At 35.0% G+C, this 23,317-nt stretch overlaps 1 protein-coding gene across 11 annotated transcripts in view; it reads right to left on the reverse strand.

The window, feature by feature from the left end:
- Window positions 1–19,923, reverse strand: part of MFF (mitochondrial fission factor) — a 31,953-nt gene extending 12,030 nt beyond the window's left edge. For 2 of the 11 annotated variants that reach the window (XM_058300010.2, XM_004453871.5), the window contains exons 1-7: window positions 19,723–19,878; window positions 16,587–16,698; window positions 15,662–15,838; window positions 14,505–14,725; window positions 13,095–13,264; window positions 6,429–6,517; window positions 3,844–3,918 (exon numbers count right to left, since the gene is read on the reverse strand). In XM_058300010.2, coding sequence (XP_058155993.1) covers window positions 3,844–3,918; window positions 6,429–6,517; window positions 13,095–13,264; window positions 14,505–14,725; window positions 15,662–15,699 — 593 coding nt within the window. In that variant the 5' untranslated portion in view covers window positions 15,700–15,838; window positions 16,587–16,698; window positions 19,723–19,878. The other 9 variants (XM_004453867.5, XM_004453869.5, XM_004453868.5 and 6 more) reach the window with 9 other exon arrangements.
- Window positions 19,924–23,317: the final 3,394 nt, after the last annotated feature.

A 23,317-nucleotide genomic window follows, 5' to 3' on the forward strand; every position in this document is an offset into this window, starting at 1 on the left:
AAGCAAGCTGTTTTGAATCATTACATCTTAGAAAGAGACTAGAAGGTGCAAACATAAAAGGAAGATACCACAGTCCACTAATAAAGGAGCCAAAAAATATGCAATAAAACTGTCAAGAGTCACTGATGGCCAATCACCTGCGATTTTCATCCAGCACATCCAAGATCTGCTGGTAAGCCCTACGAGTAGAAGACTGGATAAGCGACAAAATGCCACGAGCAGAAGAAAGATTAGCTCCATCTTCAGGTAACATATGGGAAGGACAGACCCGAGCCTGTTGTGGTGATGGTGTCACACTGTTTACACAAGCATAGCAAATGAAGAGAAAAACATTCAAGTCAGATTTTTATCAAACTTCAGCTGAGCACTCTCCCCAAACAGTTATATTTTAAGAATTAACATTTTCTTAACAGTTTTCTCCCACCCTTTACTTTCCCCGCCCCAAAAACTGTGAAACCAAAGATGTTAATAAACATTTTGAACTGTTTTTAAAAAAACACAGCTACAATGCAGCATCTATAATTTAGTAACCCTAAATATTAAAATAAACAAACTGAACATGAAAGAGCAACTCTGGAGAGGGAAGAGAATTATAGCAATAGCTTGCTCAACCCTAGCTTTGGAGAAGCAGCATTCTTTATTTAATGCATAAATTCTAATTCGGTAAGCCAAATCTCTAACAAAACAACACTGCACTTCAATTTATGGATGATCAGAAGGGTAGTACAGGCATGTCTGGTAAACAGGTGTTAAAGTTTGAACACATAAATCAAAAAATGGTCCCGTGAAAATACCATTTCAATTACTCATAAATAAGAAAATGAAATAAGCTTGATTAATGGTGAGTAAATGATGTCGATTTAAATATGAATTAAGGTTTCATAAAGCTAGTGGAGCATTTTAGTTGCTTACTAAAATAAAGCATATGTTTTCTAGCTAAATGACTAAAGCATAAAATCAACCCCAATGCTGTGAATACAGTGAAAGAAGAAAAGGATGCTTAAATTATCAAGATGGCTCTTAACCATTTCAGGGCTTCTCAGTGATAATATTTTCAATCATTTTTTACGTGTGAGCTGGGATTCACAATTTCTTTGGCTCTACTGACTGTGCTTCTGAAAAGGTGGCCACCTTTGAATGGAGCCATTTTTATAGTTTTAACCTGAAATCTCTTACGATCAGTGTCACCATTTTCAGACAGCTGTTTTAATGTTAGAACATGATCAAGCGTGGATTTGTCATCTGGCTTGTTAACAATAAGAGGACTATGACACTGGGATGAGGGCTCATCATTCTCTCTCAAGGTCAGAGCAAAGCACATTAGGCTAAAACCATGCTTGTGCACGATATCTGAAAGAATGCAAGCAGAGCAACAGTGAACAAGTGAAAAGAGAAAAACCTTTTATTGTGACTTCTATAATCTCTTCTAACTTAAAGTGTATTTGTTTGAATTCACAGAATTAGTGGGAAAATTTGTGAAAGGACAGTTACTGTCATCTAATATTATTTCTACAGTCCCACAGGATTAAAAAGAAAAATCTCCACAATTTTGTGAATAACTTTGAATGTCTTAAAGATCCAAAGAGAGAAGTACAATAAATATAAATACTTATGCTATGAAAATGAATTAATTAAAATTTAAAATAATATTCAAAATTATAATCTTAGAGCAAAAATGCAGATGAACTAAGTCCATGAAAAAGGTTTGATAGCTTTTTGCCCATTAAAAATGAAAAGGAATAAGAGCTACTTCCTTTGAGAGAAATCATTTTGCCAGAAAAAAAAATAAAGAATTATTTACTTACATTCTAAAAATGCAAGTATTTCTGGTCTACACATAGGAAATGAGGTGGTAATTTTACAAAGAGGTCAAACAAAAATAATTTCAGGTTAACTGCAAAGAATTCTGAAGATAGAATGCATAGATTGCATTCTAAAACAGTCTATAAACTCTCCTGCAATTCTAAGATTGTATGATCACATGAAATTGGAATAAGATAATAAACCGTACACCGTCCTCTATTGTAGCTTAATAACAAAAAATATTTACGTTGTAAAATAAGAGACAAAATTAGTCATCAAGGATCAACAAAAAACTTATCAGGATTTCTGGTTGTTTCTCAAAAGAAATTAAAGTTTCAAAGATTAGTAAGAAATCTAACTTTTAACTCATTTATATGGCATTGCTTCATGGAGCAGGAAAAATAGAAAAGGAAAGGAGTTTTTAAACTGATGATCAGTTTGACAGCATTTGTACAGATTAAATGTTCTTCACTAGTAAACCGAATGACTTAATCATAAGATGATCAATATTACCTTAATTAGAAACAATAAATAATTTGGCAACTCTTTCTTTTTTTTAACGCTTTAAGCAGACTTGAAAGCCTTTTTTAAGAAAAACGACTAACACAAATTTAGGAATAAAAATAAACCCTATTTTAGCAATCCTAGTCTAATGCTAGCATTAGTTTAATGCTACTCTGAATGTTTGCCACTACCAACAAGTAGACAGGGAAACTACTTTTAGAGGTGAGTTTCTATCTCCGTCCACGCATCCACCAAAACCAGCTTTTTGCTTCTGTTGTTTTGTTCTGACAAATGAACAATTATGAAAAGTAAAAAAAAAAGCATATTGCATAACAGAGGCACTGGAAAAATTATTTAAACAATTGTTATAATATTAGTATTTAGTTAAAAAGCATTTTCTTAATAAATTGATCCTTAGTAATGTTACAAAACTGCAAAGTCTCAACTTTACCTTTTTCTTTAACAAAGATCAGAAAATTTGAAGAAAGCACTCATTTCTGCCATGTTATTCATTAGTAATAGCACCACCTCATGGTTACATGAAATTTTATTACATGAGTATTAAGTAAATAATACTACTCAATAAAAAACTAAAATGTAAATTAATATGTACTTGGCTTAATCATCCATTACTAAAAGATAAGTCCAAAGTCAAGCACCTCTTTCCCCATGCATTTTCACAGGAACAATGTTTCTCAAACTGTAAGGTTAACGTTTTTGGTGAGGTACCAGGTTCTTCAAAAAAAAAAACAGGAATGGTGAAGGAAACATTTTCATTGAAAACACAAATTTTGCACCTTTCCTCTTGGAATTTTAAATAGAGATAAAACTTTAATATGTTGCCATTAACTCAGGAAACTTACTAGTTCCCAAAAGAATAAGAGAACCAGAATAGTTGGTTGATGTAGTTTCTCCTGTTGCTTAAAACTACAGTAGCTGTTGAATTATTATACTGTGCACCAAAATATGTGCTTCCCCCATGGGACATCAGTCATTCCCACACTTCATTTTGCCATAAATACAAAGTATTACGTATTTACAAAAAATTGTTTAAGGATCTCAAAAAATTCTTCCAAGCACAATTTTATAGAATTTTAAAAAACCACAAACCTAAATGAAAGGCTATATTTTGACTACATTCTCTTTCTGGGTCAAAATAAAACAAGAAAAGATAGTGTTCAGAAATTAAAACAAAAAAAATTGAGATCACTGAATCTGGTTAAGTTGAAACAGATGAGAACTAAGATGCCAAATGAAGTAAAATAAAGAAAATGGAAAAGTATGCTTGGTTCTTATGTTTAAATTATTCCATTTTACTTTTACCAGTACACCCAAAATTATACAAAAAGTCTTTCTTAGTTTGTCCATCTATTCTTCTTAAAAGAGCATGATGACAGTTTGAGAAACTGTGAAACAGAGGTACTAAAAAGTGAAACAGTAAGAGAATTAATTAGAGTATTACATGCCAATTACCTGGTGAATTAGCAAAATTAATACAACTCCTACTTGTGAAAGCCGTAACAAATAAAACCTTACGTGTACTCCGGGGCAGAAATCGGTGCCTGGAACCTTGAAATTTTATTTCTTGGGGCAGAATATGATCTGAGCCACCTTAAATAATAATTATGCTTCTTTACATATTCAGCTTTTATAACACAAATAAGCTAGATACAATTCTACTTACTAGAGCTCATTTTGTGCCAATAGCTGACAATCAATCCTACTGCCTCTTGAACTAAAAAAATAAAGGTCAGGTCTCCTGCTCATAGACCTACACACTTCCCTTCTTAAAGCCAAAGAATAAAATAAAGTGGAGGCAGGCACAGGTTCATCCACAATGATGCACAATCTCACATTACAAAGATAAAAGACTAAAGTAGGCAGATAGCAAAAGTTTAATAATTACTGCAGTAGAAGTAAATACAGCTGTATTGTATTAATATTTTCATCTTTACAATATCAACATTGAATACATAATATGCTCATCATACAAAATCCCAAAAGTTAATTAAATATTAATAGTTTATACTTAAAGATGAATTCAATTATATAATTAACAATGGCAGGAGAAGAGGCAAGATTTTATTATTACCAAAAAGAAATATGGTTAAATAAGGTAAGCACTGCACTGTGAAAACGTACAGTTAAATTCCATGTTATTTTTAACTACCAAATTTTTTTAAAAATCCTCTCAATTTAACAAAACATGAGATTTTCAGTATCAACATCTAGAAGACGTCATTAAGATAGTGTACATGAAATGAGAAAACCAAATGTTCATTAGCACTGTTACGAAGAACTTGTATTTGGGTAACTGCAGAAACATCTATTAACTAGTCATCTACTCTACATCATATTTCACAGAGCTGTTTTCTTTCTCTTAGGCTGAACTCAGTTATCAATAGCATAATTTGTGAGAAAAAAACAATATACTAGTCTTTTTTTTTTTGTTAACTGTAATGTCAAATTAACAATAGTCCTAAATAATAAGCCACATCTTCATATAGTAGAAAAGTTTATTAGATACCTTTAAAAATATTACAAGTAGTAAAGAACTAAAGCCTTCAGGTATATATTTAATTATTTTGATACGGTATTAAATATCATGAAGCTATGATTTCCAAAAACTATGTAGCCTTTTCACCATTTGTATGATATACATGGCAAAATTCTTGAAAAATGGATTCCATAGGCCTACTGACATCACTGCCAACAGGTAACTTTCAGGGAAATATAATCAATTAAAAATAAAAAAGGATAAACTATTTCAGTAGGTTGAATCTTTCAGGAAGGTCTTTCCTAAAGGAGACAATATATTAATTTTAACTTGCTATCTTCCTATATAACCCTTCAGAATAACTATAGCTACTTTGGGAGACTTTTCAAGATTTTCCAGAAAATCAGAAGTGTTATATAGGTCTTTGCACCTAACACAAGAAAATAGAATTTCAAAAAGCAATAGAAGAATTTATACTGAAGTTAGAAATAACTATTGAAAACACCATTAAACTTGTCCATAAGCCTTCTTTCCAAGCAAGAATAAAATACATAGAAAACACTCTTTCTATTCTAAATATTAAAGACCCTATCCCCATCAAAGCTCCTTCTGCATCATTTTACTTTTTAGTCTGGTCCAAACTAGAACTTGATAAAATATAACATAAATGATATAATTATATTGTACTTTTGTTATTTTGTATATAAATTAAAATGTTTTGCTTTTAGCCATATTTGCAAGCTCTGAGAGAGAGATACCATCTGATTGTTGTACAGTTTTCAGAGAAGCTAACATAATGGTTGGCATCACGTAATGATCCATCAAGAAAATTCACCAAAAACTTAATGAGGAAGAATTATTAATTCATGTAAACAAACTCAATCATCTATTAAATAAAGCCACCATCACTGAGGACTTCCAGGTCTAAATTCTGACCAGTTTTTATTTTACTTATAAAAATCCATTAACAACAAAAAGCACTTGCCTAATCTAAAACATCTTATAGTTGTAACTTTAAGATAAGGCTATGATAGTATAACCAAATGAGAAAGAAAGGCTTAAATACATAGTCCTTGAAACAACATACTTTTTTTTTTTTAATATGAAAGAGACTTAATAATTCAATGAATCATTAGGCAGAGAGCTAATACCTACTTAGGGCAAATAAAAAAATTCTACTTTCCTATGCTACACTGTTTACCATGACTCATTAGAAGTAGAGCTAGAAGGGCTGGTTCACGATCTTACAATAAACTGAAAAAGACATTCTACAGCATTTTTCCTTTTCTTTTTTTTTTTTTTAAATCCGCAGGCTAAACATTTTTCAAGGCTACATATCACTAAACACTTATGTTTATCAATTTGTCTAAAGTACACTTTAAAGACAACTCTAAAAATAAGCAAATCAACATAATACCGAAGACTTTCATACACACAGAAGAGGAAAATGCTACTGAAAATTTCTCACAACTAAAATGGTCGGATTTTTAAACTATAAATGTAAAATTGATGTAAATGTAAAATAGATTTGAAACATTACTAGAAGTAAACTATTTAGAAAAAGTTACAGACAATATATATAGGAAATTTATGAAAGGATACAATACTGAGTGGTTCTACTCACATGGTATCATTTCTGACCAGTTGTCCATTTTGGCGAACAGCATTTTCACTCATAGAGCGCTCTCTTTTCAGCCTGCCAACTGTACGGATCTGTTATGGTACAAAGAAAGGGAATAGAAAATATTCTTAGTAGCCCAATAGCTGTTTAACATCAACCCTTAATCCATGATAGTTAACAGTATTATTGCAGTATTTTTTCAGCAATGGCAAAGAAGATAATACAGCAATTCTAAGGACAATAATGGGGGGGTTATAAGGGGTATGGGATTTTTTCCTTTTGGAGTAATGAAAACGTTCTAAAATTGACTGAGGTGATGACAGCACAACATTGTGATGAAAATTAAAGCCACATTTTAAATGGATTGTGCATTTTAAATGGACTGTATAAAGCATGGGACTGTTTAACATAAGGAATCCTACGGTGGAAGATGAACTGTGGTTAACAGAATATGAGAATGTTCTCTCATGAACTAGAATATATAATGCTAATACAGGGTGTTAATAACTGGGTGGGTTGGGGGAAAAATACACCAAATGTAAGATATAGACTATAGTTAGTAATATTTTTATGATGCTCTTTCATAGTTTGTAACAAACGTTTACAACAATGCAAGGTGTCGGGGATGGGGTGTTCTATGGGAGGAGCCCTGTACGATGATATGCACATTTGTTTTCTAAGGTCACAACTTTTACTGTACATTTAATGTTTATGTAGGTTCAAGTATGAATGATATGCTTCAATAAAATTTTTTTTAAAAAGCTTTAATCCAAGGTTACTCACAAAATTTACAAAGAACTTAACCAAGAAAAGGTAACTAAGAATTGCTGCCAGGCATGTGTATTACAGGTGGACATTTTTGTTGTTGTTGTTGCATCATCTTTCTTTTTTTTTTACAAGTGGACATTTTAAAACCTCCAAGTTACAATGCAGATAAAACTTAGGAATGCTTACTCATTCATGAAAAAAAAGTTACTTCTGTTTTTTTAAAATTATCAACCTTACTTGATATAATTAATTATATTATTTCATTTACAATATATATTAGCATTATTTATAAGAACAATTTATAAGAGTTTTTATGGTTAGGTCATAAATAATACAGCTTCTGCCTTTTTCCTGTGAAGTTCTTGCTGGAACAATAGTACCATGATGTGGGGATGCCCAAGTCGCTACATGGAAAGGCTATGTGCCAGCCAACAACTGCAGCTGAGGTCTCAGAGGACCAACATGTGAGTGAGTGAACCTTCAGATGACGCAGCCCCAAACTGATGAGTAAACCCTACCTAGCCTTTGAGACTTTCCAGTTTAGTCTCAGACATTGTAGGATACAAACAAGCTTGTCCTACTGTGCCTTCTGCAAATTCCTGAATCCAAAAGCAAAATAATTTCTTTGTTTTAAGCCACATGTTATAGGGTGGTTTATCATACAGCAATAGACAAGTAGAACAATGGTAATCACTAACTTTACTGCTTGTTTAGAAAACGCCCCCTCCCCTTCCTTTTTAAACTAGAAATAGCCATGACAACCTCACGGCTTAAAAAAAAAAAAAAAGGACACAAGAGTTCAGAGTTTTTAAAAAAGTGTCAATTTTTATAAATGTTTTTAAAAAAGACTTGGGAGTAGAACATCAGGTTATAAACACCATCAAAGCAGAATAAATCCTATATTTTGTGCCATCAAAACTTAAAACCATACTATGTAGCACATAGTTTCTGAGCATGATTTAGATTTGGCTATGAACCACTTACCCATCTAAACTGAAGAAAAAATAACTTCTGAAACAGAAAAGGAGTCAATTTGGAGCCTATTGCAAGAGCTATTTAAAGTTAAACCAAAAATCAAAGTTACTCTTAACTTTTAAACAATTTAATTTTATATAAAAATTTTTTTTAAAGATTTATTTTTATTTATTTCTCTTCCCTTCCCCTCCGCCGCACCAGTTGTCTGTTCTCTGTGTCTATTTGCTGCGTGTTCTTCTTTGTCCACTTTTGTTGTTGTCAGCAGCACAGGAATCTGTGTTCCTTTTTGTTGCGTCATCTTGTTGTGTCAGCTCTCCGTGTGCGCGGCGTCATTCCTCGGCAGGCTGCACTTTCTTTCACGCTGGGCAGCTCTCCTTACGGGGTGCACTCCTTGCACATGGGGCTCCCCTACACGGGGATACCCCTGCGTGGTACGGTACTCCTTGCGCGCACCAGCGCTAAGCGTGGGCCAGCTCCACATGGGTCAAGGAGGCCCGGGGTTTGAACTGCGGACCTCCCATGTGGTAGACAGATGCCCTAACCACGGGGCCAAGTCCGCTTTCCTATATATATATAAAATTTACACTACCAAGTATATTTTATTCAGTGAGCAATACTGGGTTGGCTTGTGAGAACTCCACTGATACTTGCCTTCCAACCTACTGCAGAGTTGTGGTTGCTTTGCCTATATAGTACAACAACTCTTCCATATAGCAGGGATTTTATCAGGATGAATTTCCTACTCAATCAGAACCATTCCTGCTGCTATGAGGTGAGAACTAAGATTAAGCAAGATAGGAAGTAATGAGGGAAGACAAGTAAGTCTGTGAATTCAACAAAGCCAGACAAGCTAGAGGTTCCTAAGTCTACTGCTATTTTCACTATCTCATATCTGATTTAAAATATATCTTAGCAGGGGTATTAAGCTTTTAAGTTTGACATTACTAACACACCGGAGGGAAAAAACAACTTAAGACAAAAGCTTCTATTTGTATGCCTTGTAACATGACCAACTTGTATAATGTAATACAAAGAATTTAGACACTGCCTAAGATGATAGGAAACACAGTATTTTTAAAATGCATTTTCACCTTTTATTTCAAGGAGTTATTTTTTCAGTTCATGATTCCTGAATGTTATTCAGTCATCCAGTCTGCCTTGATTACCCACTTTAAACTTTTACTTACTCCTGAAGCTGAGAAAGTATCCTAGATTCAGACAAGTTTCCGGAAGCTGGGCCACAGGGTCTCCTCTGCCTAGTCATGGATTAAGAACTGACCTAAACTTTCTTTGTTTATGTGCTTAATATTCCAAGTTATATTTGATTTTCATAGGATCCTGGACATCTGAATGTTCTCTGGGACTCTGCTTAACCTGCTTCATCAACCTGTTCAAAGCCTGTCTCTTGTCAAGAATCTACTCAGATGACTTTCTTAGTATTTCCCCCCATACTCATCTGTTTTAAAATAGTTTGGAAATATGAATCTTCATACTACCATGAGACTTTTATTAGGAAAGAAAAACACAGAGGTAACAGAGTGGGCGTAACAACTGAGATGAGCTCATTCCCCAAATGTGCTCATTGTCCAAAATTTTTAAAAAACCTACTCTAGGGAAAACATTTGAGACAGTGACAGAGGGTTATGGTGCTAAGAGGGCCATGAAATATTGTGAAGTTTTTTTTTATAGACATCATTTATCTTTTCAATTTCTCCTTGTTTGGATGATCTTTCTCCACTGGCTCCAACTGGGACTCCTTTTTGAGAGGAGGCAGTGGTCAATGCCTCTCATCCACACTGCCTGATCTACTCTAAGAACACTGAGAGTTGTCAGAATTTGGGTATTTTGCAGTATTATGCCCAGATCAGATGACCTATTTGTATTTATTAGCTTGCCATAGATAGAATCGCCAAGCAATAGTCTTGATCTAGAGGTGCTTTCCAAATTTTGGTAGAGATTAGGCATACTGAAGGGTTCATGAATCTCCTATCAGCCAAGCCTCCAGATTTTATAGATGCTCTTTGAGTTAGGAAATTATTTACTTCATTTCTCAGATCCACCTCACAGGTTTACCTGGAGTCTTTAAAGCCAGTTTAAGAACTCAAATGCTATTGCTTTCTGCAAGTTTATCCCATGCCTCGGTCAAGCTTTCAGATAAGTTTTACGACCTTCCTCATAAACCTTCTTCTGGTAGTCTCTTTTCTTGGCATAGATATCAAACAGGGGTGATTTTTTTCTCTCGGGGGCATTTGGCAATGTCTGGAGACCCTTTCTTATTTTCTTTCTTTTTCTCTTTCTCTCTCTTTCTTACTTGGTAGAATACACATAAAATTTGCTATTTAAACCATTTAAAAATGTACCATTCAGAAGCATTTAGCACATTCACAATGTTGTGCGACTACCACCACTAGTTCGAGGATATTTTTCATCACTCCAAAAGTAAACTCCACAAACCCATTAAGCAGTTACTCTCAATTTCCTTCTCCCCAACCCCCGGCAACCACTAATCTATTTTGTCTCAAGGGATTTACCTCTACTTGGTATTTCAGATAAATGGAATCATATATGTGGCCTTTTATGGTTGATTTATTTCATTTAGTATAATGTCTTCAAGGTTCATCCACTGTAGCTTGTACCAGTACTTCATGGTTGCATAATTATTTCATTGTATGTATATTTTGCAATTTGCTTATCCATTCATCAGCTTATGAGTATTTGGATTCTTTCTGCCTTTTGGCTACAGGAGATATTTTTGATTGCCACATCCTGGTGAAAGCTAATGGCATCTAATAGACAGGGATCAAGAATGCTGTGCAGTATCCTACAATGCATGAGGATAGTACCCCACAACAAAGCATTATTGGGTCTAAAATGTCAAAAGTGTTGAGGTTGAGAAACTCTGGCATAGGCTATTGAATGATGGCTATGGAGTATATGGTTCTGGAGATCTCACTTGATTGATTCCAAGTGGCAGCCGAATAAATCAAAGTTTTCAGCACTTGGGGCCTTATTCTGCTTTTCTCTTTCAGCACATGTTGCAGAAGCTGCTGCAACCCTGGATCCCTTTCCATTCCTCCCTGCTCATTGGTCAATCTCCTGAGGGCCCACTAACCCTTCCAAAGTCTTGAAGTACAGACCATCGGTCCTTCCATTGAGCAGCTGGTAGTAATTTCCTCATCAACTTCTCTCTGGCATCTCAGGATTCACTCCTGCCACAGGATTTTAACTCTTTCATAACAATAATATTTATACATATTGAGCTTTTAACAGGAATTAGAACATATGCTAAATATATCACTTGCATTATAATGTTCAATTTTCACAATTATCTTATGCAGTTGGCATTATTTTTACCTTCATTTTAGCAATAAGCTTTAGATATGTTAAATTACTTGACCTAAGTTATATGATTAGTAAGTGGCAAAGTAGGCCTTCAAAATTAGGTCTAACTCATGGTCTAAGTTTTTCAACCCATGCTACATACTTTGAGCATTTATCACATTTGATTAAACATCAAAATTACTCAAGAGTAAACCTGACATAGGCTTAAAGTCCAAGTCTATTGGGGGTAATCCTGGTAAGCTTTATTCTTTACTGTGTCTTAAAGTAATTACTAAGAAAGTGCTTGGATTGCTTTCAATCAGTTATCTGCATGACGTAGGCAAAAGCATCTAAAATTAGGGGGAACAGAAAGATTAAAAGAAAAAGTAACCCAAAGAAGAGCAAAAGGAGCTTCTTCCTCCTGGCAGAATCCTCACACCAAGACAAAATTAACCACAGTTATTCTTATTGGGAACTTTGGGAGCTGGGAAGTTGGGTCTCTAACTGGGAGCATGCTTTACTATCTTTTGCTTTGTATAACCATCTTAAATTTTTTCATTATTCTTTGCATTAAAAAAATTTATATCCTCTGTGTCTGCTGGTGTCTTTCCCTCACTCAGACTGTTGCCCTGTTGTTAGTAAAGAGCAAACATTTGAGGGCAGAAACTATGCCTCATTCGTTCTTGTACTACAGTGCCTTATAGATAAAAGAAGCTGAAAACGTATTTGTTAAAATAATACAATTTTGCAAGTATCTTAATGCCTTTTCACCATGCTAACACCCAAATTTAGTGCTTTTCACCAAGCAAATATCTAGAATGTCTAGAACCTCAGTTATCTCAGCAGAAACTTAGAGCCTAAGAAAAGTACCTGCCCTAAGTTATACGGGTGCCTTTCTCTCTTTGGAGTATATGAAGAATATAACCAGACACAGGCCGGGCCATTATCAATAAAAACATGTTTGCACACTGCTTTATAATAGCTTCATAACAACATAACACATTAGAAGTTCAGAAGCTATAATGAAAAACAACAGAAATCATCACCGAGAGGAGCTTTACAAGATTGGCCCTGAATCAAAGACTGGGGCAGGACTGAAACTCTGCTACTGACTTCTTATTAGTATATACTCTGTATTTAGGTCAATAGGGATACTAATATTATACAGCACAGTAGCCAACTTGGTAGCAACCTTTCAGCAAGTAAGGAGAAAGAACAGTGTCAAGGGAAAAGGAGCTTTCTTTGCCCTGATTGTCAGGCTGCTTTTATAATAAAGTGATATTTTTTTTCTTAGTGCTAAACCTGCCAACTTGTTTACTTAATATATAAGCCCTAACTATAAAATCACTTCCTTCAAGACCACCTGAATATTAATAATGCTTTCTACAAAATTTTACCTTTCCTGAAACAACATTTAAATGAAAAAATATCAGTAACATAATACCTTATTTGGTGTATCCATAAATCAGAATTCATAGTAAATCAATGCTCCATGTGGAAGGATTTCATTACATATTACTAACGATATGATTTGTAGCCTCAAGTCCTCCTAAACTTTTGTCATTGTATTATTGGAAATTCAGTTGAAATTAAAACTCTACTTACTTCTTCATTTTGAGGGGTTGGAGGAGGTCTTTCTAAATCCAGAAAATCTAGCGGTCTTTCACTTAGTGTAAGTACACGAGGTGGTGTTTTTAGCGCCAGAGGTTTAAAGGGAGTTGACTGAATAAGGTCAAGATCTGCTGGTCTTGAAAATGGAACATCTTCATTATTTCCTAGGAATAAAAAACACAAAAGTGGGAGAAGGGGAAGAATTTTTAAAAGATAGAAGTTTTATTAAAACATATTAATCTTCACTCACTTTTGTACTGGTAATCTTACCAGTAACAGCAGTTTCTTTAAAACTAAGCTTTCAGCATAATTGACATTTCACTAATATTTACCACTGTGATGCTGAAATGACAAAAAATAAATTATGCCACATAATCTGGCAAAAAACTGGTATCCCAAGATATATAAAGAACTATAACACCATAAGAAAACAACCTGATATTAAAAATTGGCAACAGATTTGAATGTTTCACAAAGAAAACATAAAATTGGCCAAAACACATACAAGCAGATATTGAAAATTAATCATTATCAAAGAAACAGAAATTTAAAAATTATGAGATGCCATTACACACCCATCCAAATGGTTAACATTAAAATGACTGACAGTAACCAAGTGTTGGTGAAGATGTGGATTAAGTAGAACTTTGAAAAATCACTGATGGGAATGCAATATGGTACGATCGATTTGGAAGATAGCTTGGGAGCTTCTCATAAAGTTAAACATAACTTATAATCTAGCAATTGTACTCCTAGAGATACGCAAAGTCCTATACATGAACATTTATAGCAGCTTTATTCCTATCAGCCCCAAACAGGAAACAACCCAAATGTTCATCAACAGGTGAACATATAAACACATTGTGATTTGCTCACACAGAGGAATATTACTCAGCAATAAAAAAGGATGAATAACTGATATATACAACAACATGGAAAAACATTACACTAAGCAAAAGAATCTGGATACAAAAGAATACACACTTTTGGAAACTCTAGGAGAGACAAATCTTGTGTCTGGTTTTAGAAAGGAGATTTTGGTGACTGGAATTGAGAGGAGACTGACAAGGGGCAGATGGGGACCTGTGGGGTAATGAAAATTATCTATCTCTGGACTGTGGTGGTAATCACACAGACGTATGTATTTGTCAAAACTCTTTAAGCTATACAGTTAAAAAGTATACATTTTATAAGCAAAAAATAAACCTCAATTATTAGTTCAATTATAAAAATATTGTTTGAAATTTCAGCCTACTGTAATGAATAGAAATTTTGAAAATATAAAATTGCATTTCCCAAATTCTTTTCTAAATAATATTTTGAAAAACGCAAACATTTTAACTGAAATATATAAAACAAAAGATTTATCAGGTAACATTAAAATGTAAAACAAATGTAAAATACCTGCTACAACAATCCTCTCTGGAACCTGCATAATTACACTAGCATTTGCAACTCCTTCTTGGAATCCTTGTTCCATGTCAGCATTTGGTGGTGCTACCTTTAATTTTTCTGGGACCCTCATTCGCTGACTAATACCTTCGGTGTATTCCATTTCATATTGAATTCGACTAATTTCCGCCATCTCAGCAGCAGTGGGAGAAGGAAATGCTGCCCCACTCACCCTGTGGGTGAAAAATTTAAAGATAAGGATGACTGAGTGTTAAAATGTCAATCTCCTCTTTGTAGTGGAGATGGAAGACAAGACCTTATAGAAAAAGCAAAAAGTATACTTATTCACAAGTATTAAATGAATACAAAGGAAAAATGAAAGTATGAAGAAAATGTCTTCCTTAACATAATGCCTTCAATACTTAGTTGAAATTTCACCTTGAGGATACTGCTTAGGAACAAATTTTAGAAAATTATTTTATAATCAAAGACACCAATATGTACAAGCACTCTCTCTCTGCAAAACAGATATGCATGCTGTTTTGTCACTCAAAAATACCTGAAATAAAAGTTTTATAAAATCAAAATTTCCTAAAGCTAGGAAAGCTGCTAGGACTTCATAAAAATGCAATTAGAAACTGACCTCATGCATGAAAAAAAAACAACTATTTTAATGATGAGAATCAAATTCATAAGGTAAATAAAGCTAATTTTAAATTTACTAAAAAGATGAACCCCCCAGTGAAAATCACAAAATACATATTCCAATTTCTCTTTTTCAGTATGTAATGACAGAGATACAATGAATATCAAATATAAAATTTGTATTAATAAATCCTTAACATATGCATTCATCTTTTGAGGTGTTGAAAGCTTTACATTATTAACTTGTATGCAATATTATACATATATCTATATTAAAAAAAAAAAAAAAGCATGACATGCCTTTAAGGGGAAAGAGCATACAAGACTACAAATGCACTGAGTAACCTTCTAAATTAGAGAAGGATCCATGCTCCCTGGGAAATACAGAGTAAAGAACACTGCCCCAAAATACCTAATGCTGATAAAAGCATACAAAGCAAGGTTAGCCTATGGCAATCAACTTTAAAGCCACTACTATCTCTCAAACCTTTAACACCATCTCAACTGAAAAAAATTTCACTGACCTTCCTAGTGGTGTGTCACTGCTTGTTCTTTTACTCATTTTTAATACAGTAAATACAGGTCTACAATAGCTATTAAAATACTGCTACCCTGAAGTTCAGTTTACTTTACACAACAATTCCCCTACAGATCTGAAATTTTTTGGAGGTGTACATAACAACACGGACACTGCTTTCCAGCTGTAAAAAAGAAAGAATAAAAATCAGTATTTCAACAATTTATTTCACAAGAAAACTATGAACAAAAATAAATATCTACTTAAAATTATTTTTGGACTTGAATATGGCTTGAGCTTGGTCTGAAAAACTTATTTGCAAATCTTTCCTACACAAAGTTATTCTTCACATCAAAAATCATAGAGACAGTTTTAAGCATAGTCACTGTTTTATGATTTTGAAAACAGGATAAAAGGAAAGCTATATCAAATATGAAGTCAGGTTAGAAAAAACAACACATTCCCATAAAATTCTCTGTCACATTCTGAAGAAAAAAATTGTTTTGGACTAAGTACAGATGAAGGAAACATGAAGTGAAGTCAAACAGTAAAAGTAAAATATTTGAGGAAGCCTAAAATTTGATGTGGAAGAAATGGTTCCTTAAAAAGGAAATAACTTCAAAAACCAAATTACACTAATGTTTCAGCAAAAGAAATGGCAAAAGTCAATGGACTAAAACACTATTTTAAAGACATTACAATTTAAGTCATAGCTGGGATGTTTCTCAAAATTCATGTTATAGATGTATTACATACTTTAAACTTCACCTCCCTGCAATGGTTAGGTTGCTAAATCCTAACAATTGGTTGATTATGACTGCTAACTTGCTTCTTTTATTCTTTACCAAAATGCCTAAATCTTAAGGCTTTGGCATGCAGATGGTTTAAACACTAAGAAAACAAGAACAAAAGAGAAAACAATTTTTACTCACAAATGTGTACCAACTACTGCTTGCTATTTGGCATTATCTGCTCCTGGGCTTCATATTAAATCCTTTAACTTGTGTCAACGTGTATGTGATGGATTTAGAGCCACTTTTGTTCCTAGGGGAAAAAAAAAACAAACAGGTGCTACCTGAGTAACAGGATGCTATCAAAATTGGAGATTCACTGCTGGAAATTCTCCAAAAGATAAAAGTCAGCAAAGATGGCATGACTTTACATTATGAAATGGATAAAAGAATAAATAAATAAAAAGTTAACAACCTTCCCCTTGGTTTAGTCCCATAGATGGGGGCCCTACCTATGTCTATTCGTGACGTTAGGCAAAATAAAAGACTAATAATGGTCACAGTTTCTGAATTGCTTTTAGAAAAATGTGACAGATGAAAAATATGTAAGTTTAAATTAATCTAATACTTAGGAATACATGTAAATGCATATATACATATACACACTTACATATATACATGTATATATTTAGGAGGAACAAATATATAATTTGTTCAATTTTCTTTCACTTAAAATGTACTTAATTTTGAAGCAATAATACATGCACATGGTACAAAGAACACATAGGAACATGAAGTGTCCCAGCCAATCCTATCTTACAACATTCTAGATCCCCTCCGCAGAACCTAAGACCAATTTTTTTGTGCATAATTCTAGATGAGATACTCTTTCAATTCTTGTATTTGAAGCAAAAAAAGCTTTTATTACTAAATGACATTTAAAGATACATCTCAAGAGGATTTTAGCATTGGGACATTATAAATTGAAGTTTTATAATAATAAATAAGAGATGCAAGTTGCTAGAACTACATGATCTTGAAATGTGCATACGTCCTAAATGTGAATATCCTATTCCCTACACTTCAGTCTTAACTTTCTACTAGTCCATCTTAAGGGTCTCAACATTTCATTCCATAGCAACATCTTTTCTTATCTCTGCGTGTGTAAAGTTTCACAGACTTAGAAAATAAAGACAGACGCTGAAAAGACAACTCCTGGAAAAATCCGAATTCTCCCATAGTCAATCTAAGCTACCGCAATTAAAAAAGCAAACGAAACTTTTCTACTACAATTTAACACTGCGCTGTCCCAATGACTAGTTTTACAGTTAAGTAAAAAACAGATCACAAGCCTAGTTTTTTCTCCCTCAGACTATGGCATATTTTGGTGATTATCTTTCGACAATAAATAAAATAAACCTCTCATGTGAAGTTAAGATATTAATTCCAGAAGTTTGTTACTTAGAATCTACTGGGCAACCAGTAGAGTAAAAAACCTCTCTCAGAATCACAGATGATCTCAGCTTTCTAAACTTTCTAAAACCAATGTTTACCAAACATCAGTAACTTATCCACCTCATGGTTTTTTCCATGTTCAGTAGCACTCTACTTTCAGCTATCCTTAATCTCTCCTTTAACTCAATTTTAAAGGCTTTTAATTAAATGGATATTTAAAGGAAATTTTATACAACTATTTTAAATCATGGACTTGACGTACATACGTAAATACATGCAACAAAAACTATAAAAACCAAAACCCTCATCCATATATCACCTAAATTCAACTCACATACCACTAGTGTAAAGTGTTCAGCCCAACTCTTTCATTTCCTCTATTAGGGCACTAGACCCAAGAGAGATAACCTAGGAAGTAGTAGAACCAAGTGCGGTCAAATTGACTGTGGTTGCAAAAATTTATATAATTCTCCAATTACCAAAGAAATCTCCAATTCTTTATCACTTATTATGTGGACCTCATTTAAGGTTTTCATATAGGTCAACATGATTGTTTCCTTTTCAAGAAACTATACTTAAAAAACAGATGTATTAGAAAACAGATGAGCAATACAGGATTAATTTTAGCATTTAAGAGGTCACTGAAAACTTTGAAAAATACAAATTAACAACGAATTTTAAGATAAGGTTATGACCTCAGACAAAATGAATTTCAACACCAGGCGGCAGAAGAGCAACAGCCAAATTTTGTTATCCTAAGATGAGGCAGCCCTATCACACAGATATGGATAGAAAATACGATTACCTTTCGGAAAGAACAGCAAAATCAATTCCCAAACTTCTGGAAGGAAAAAGATAACAGATCCCTCAAGCAATTTAATTACATGGGAAAGGCACTAAATACTACTAAATTGTTCTCATTCTTTCCAGTGCCATTTTCCCCAAGGGTTTTCCCTTTGGGATCTCATTTGCCAAGAGAATTGACACAGAAACAAAGGCTTTTCATCCAGGGAGAGAAAACACTCAAGATCATTTAGAGAAAGTCTCTCAGTGGGTGAGAACCCAGCATGCAAGTGGTTCCGGATTTGGGCGAATGACCCCGAAGCTTTCCTTTTTTTTTTTAATCCTCTCCTATAAAGGCATCACCGCTTTTGAAGGGTTCTCTTCCTCTAGAATGCCCTTTGCTCTAACGCGGTGGGACGCAGCCAAGGTTTTCTTTTCCTATACAAGGGGTTCTCATCCTGCAGACGAAGGTTATGAACTTGCAGGAAGGGAAAACCGAGCGTGCGTCCGGCGTCGCGGCTCCCGTAGGGAAATTCGAAGAGCAATCCCTGCATCTACACCTGCGAGCGAAGAGCCTAACAGGCTAGGGGGCGGAGGCCCGCAACCCCCGCGGATACCGCAACCCCAGCTTCCAACAAGGCCTCCCTTTTCCAGCACGTATTTTCCACAAAGTAATAAACAAAAGAAAAGCTTATTTTAAAAGACGGCAGGCGCCTGGCTCAAGGTCATCCTAGAAGGGGTCAGGACCTTGGCAGGGAATTAGGGAAGACGAGCAGCGAAGCCGGCGTTGATGCTCACAGGATTCCCCTGCTCTTTTCCAACCCCGGACTACTTTCTAGTCAGATAAATGGATACACAAAACGAGGTACCAAACTAGAAAGGGCAAAGAGGTTGGTCCCAAAACGTTTGCAGGAGAGCGTGTCTCTCCTTCGTTCTCCTCCGGGCTTGATTGGCGTCTAGGGGTCCTGAGAAGGAGGAAAGGCCAGGGTTGAAGAGAAGCCCGGGGGACCGGACAGACCCCAAGCAGGTAGACACCAGCGCTAGGCCCGGCGGCCGGCCCGGACCCCAGGTCCCGGGAAGGGAAGGCGTCAGCACTCACCCCTGGGCCCGCTGGAGGGTCCCCGGCGAGGGCCGCCGCCCGCCGGCTCCCGGGGCGCTCTCAAAGGCCGTTGGCCGAGCGCACGAAGGCGCCCGGGCAAAGCACCGGCCGGAGCGGCCCGCAGCGGGCCGGGAAAGACGCGAGAACCGCCGGCGCTGGCCCCTTCCAGGAGCCGTAGCGGAGACAGGTTCATAGTCATGTGACACAGGGAAGGGCGGACGTGAGGCTCACGCACAGGACCCGAGGTGGAGAGACGGCGCTTAGGAGACATCTTTGTTATGGGCAAAGCGAGCCACCCAGGAACACTTCTGCAATATTTAACTTTGGTTCCAGCTTAGACTTGTAGAGTTCGTGACATGTAAGAAACTCGTATTTCCAAGATACATCTTCGGTATCCAATTAAAATAACTGTTTTTCAGGACCTTTTGCATCAGAATCTCTAGGGTGAAACCTAAGAATGTGCATATTTAATCAGCAATACCAATGATGCTTATGCATTGTAATTTTGAGTTCTCCCCATACCCTGTAGTTGTCAGCGATGGATTTTAGTAGTAGGACTCCTGCTTAGATTAACTCCACCAATTCTTCAAGCCGAAAACCCCGGAAAAGGGCAAGACTAAGGTAGGGAACAAAGAGCCTGGCAGTCTTGTTTACCTTCCATTATCTGGGCTATTAGCCTTTAAATGCCCTTCCCATCGCCAATCTTTTTCTCTCTAATTTTTAGACAATGCATCCATAAAAAACTAATTTTTACAAATTGTAATGACCTAAAGCCTCAAATGTAAAAGAAATGATTTATAGTTATCTACAAATCCAAAAGTCCATAACAGCAATCCAGTAATTTTTTTAAAAAGATTTATTTGATCAATTTCTCCCTATCCCCTCGTTGTTTGTACTCCCTGTCTATTGGGGCTTTCAGGAGGCACTGGGGACCGAACTAAGGGGCCTCCCTGTGGTAGGCGGGAGCTCAATCACTTGAGCCACATCTGCTTCCCAATCCAGTAATTTTTAAAACATCAGAAACTGTGAAATAGCCTGGTGAAGGCTGTATTTTAAATACTGGATCTTCCAGGTTACAATTTATATAACCATTTTACTTTTTTTTTTGCTCGAAATCATAACTAGATTTCTACTACCAACCAATGAGTACAAGTTCAACCTGGTATTCTAAATCCTACCTAATGTGGCCCTAACCTCCCACTTTGTCACTTTCTTTATTACTGTGCATGTATATGTATGAAATGTATATACATATATATGAAATCTGTTTACAGACATTGCATATACACTGGACCATTAATTGTCCCTTGAGATTGCTTCATGCCTTCCTAACTGCTTATCCTCGACCTTGCTATTCCAGCTGCCTGGAATGCCACCTGCTTCTGACCATCCTCTGTGGCTTGAAATTTCCTCGCTGCCCTTAAAAACCACCTAAACTGTATCCTCTTGTGAATTATTTCCTGAGGCCTACAACTTTTGAGCCTCTATTTTCTGTCTCTTATAGCCCTTACCTTGTTCCGTACACTATTATAATTATCTACATATTTGCCTTATATTCTCTTACTAGACTGTAAATTTGTGTTTGACACCAAAGTCTTTATCTCACTCATTTGGTTATCTGCTATGGTTCCAAATATAGCAAGCATTTTGTAGGTCATTATAAAGTATTGGGATTTATTTTCTTGTTTGGCTGATAAATTGGATTGAAGATATTTCCAGAGCACTGGTTCTAAGAAAGTTTTAGCAATAATAGCATTTTCAGAATAATTGTAGAGTCTACAAAGTTCTAGGAAGGATCATATTTATCTGAATGCTTAAATTTAGCCAAATTATTAAAAAGCACTTAATTTTTTCTCTGTGTTTGTCTCTTTGTTTCCAATGAGGTAGAGCTAGGAATAGGTTAAGTGGTGACATGAGTTAGGTGCCTACGTGAGTTAGGTGCCATGGGTGAAAATTAAAGGAGACACTCACTATTAGTGACCTGCAAATGCCCTGCCAATAAGTTTCTAAGTATCCATTCGGAACGGATTAACATTTTCTTTTCCAAACAGGCTTAGAAGAGAGAGAAAGAATGTGCTGGAATACAGCATGTTCATTCTTCTACTTGCAAGGTGTTAAAGTTCATCAAAATGGATTAGTACATTTTAAGCTCAAATCATTTTCAAATTAGATATTTGGCCCAATTATGAGAGTGTTTCTAAATATTTAGTTAAGCAACAGTTTTCATTTTTTAATTAATAAATTTTTGTTTGAGAAGTTGTAAGTTTACAGAAATATGCAAAAAATATATAAAATACAGAGCTCCCATATATCATCCTTACTAACACTTTCTGTTAGTGTGGTACATTTGTTATAATTCATGACAGAACATTTTTATAATTGTACTATTAGAGTTCATTGTTTATGGTAGGGTTCACTATGTTGTACAGTTCTAATATTTTCTCTTTTAATTTTTATTCTGGTGACACATATACAACCTAAAATGTCCCCCTTATACCACATTCCCATATATAATTCAGTGCTATTACTTACATTCACAATGTTTTGCTATTGTTGGTTTTTTGTTTGTTTTTCATTACCCAAATTTTACAATCAACCCAAATAGAAATTCTGTACAATTTAAGTATTAATTCCCTATTCTCTACCTCCAACCCAGGCCCTGGTAACCTATACTCTAGTTTCTGACTCTATGAGTTTTCCTATTCTAAGTATTTCATATCAGTGAGATCATACAATATTTGTCCTTTTGTGTCTGGCTTATTTCATTCAATATGAAGTCTTCATCCAGGTTGTCAGATGAATTAGAACTTCATTCCATTTTAAGGTTGAATAATATACTATTGTATATATAATCTCTATTTTATTTGGCCATTCATCAGTTGATGGACACTTGGTTTGCTTTCATCTTTTAGTAATTGTGAATAATTCTTTTATGAACTTCGGTGCACAAATGTCTGCTTGAATCCCTGTTTCAATTCTTTTGCGTATATACCTGGTAGTGGGATTGCTGGGTCAAACACTTACCTTCTGAGGAACTGCAAAACTGTCTTCCACAGCAGTGGCACCATTTTATTCTCACCAGTTGTTGCTATGTGTTCTTATTTCTCCACATCCTCTCCAATACTTGTAATTTTCTGTTTTTTAAATAACGTCCATTCTAGTGAGTGTGAAATGATATCTCATTATGGTTTTGATTTGCAGTTCCCTAATTACTAATGATGTTGAGAATCTTCTCATGTGCTTTCTAGCCATTTGTATATCACCTTTGGAGAAATATCTATTCAAGTCTTTTGACCATTTTTTAACTGAGTTATCTTTATATTGTTGAATTGTAGGATTTCTTTATGTTTTCTGGATATTAAACCATTATTGGATATGTGGTTTCCAAATATTTTCCCCTTTCAAGTAGACTGTCTTTTCACTTTCATGATAAAGTTCTTTGATGCACAAAAGTTTTTAATCTTGATAAAGTCCCATTTATATGTTTTTTCTTTTGTTGCTTGTGCTTTGGGTGTAAAGTCTAAGAAACAGTTGCCTAACACAAGATCCTGAAGATGCTTTCTTACATTTTCTTTTAGAAGTTTTACAGCCCTGG

The sequence above is a fragment of the Dasypus novemcinctus genome, chromosome 7 (genome assembly GCF_030445035.2).
Source record: "Dasypus novemcinctus isolate mDasNov1 chromosome 7, mDasNov1.1.hap2, whole genome shotgun sequence".
NCBI classification, from domain to species: domain Eukaryota; kingdom Metazoa; phylum Chordata; class Mammalia; order Cingulata; family Dasypodidae; genus Dasypus; species Dasypus novemcinctus.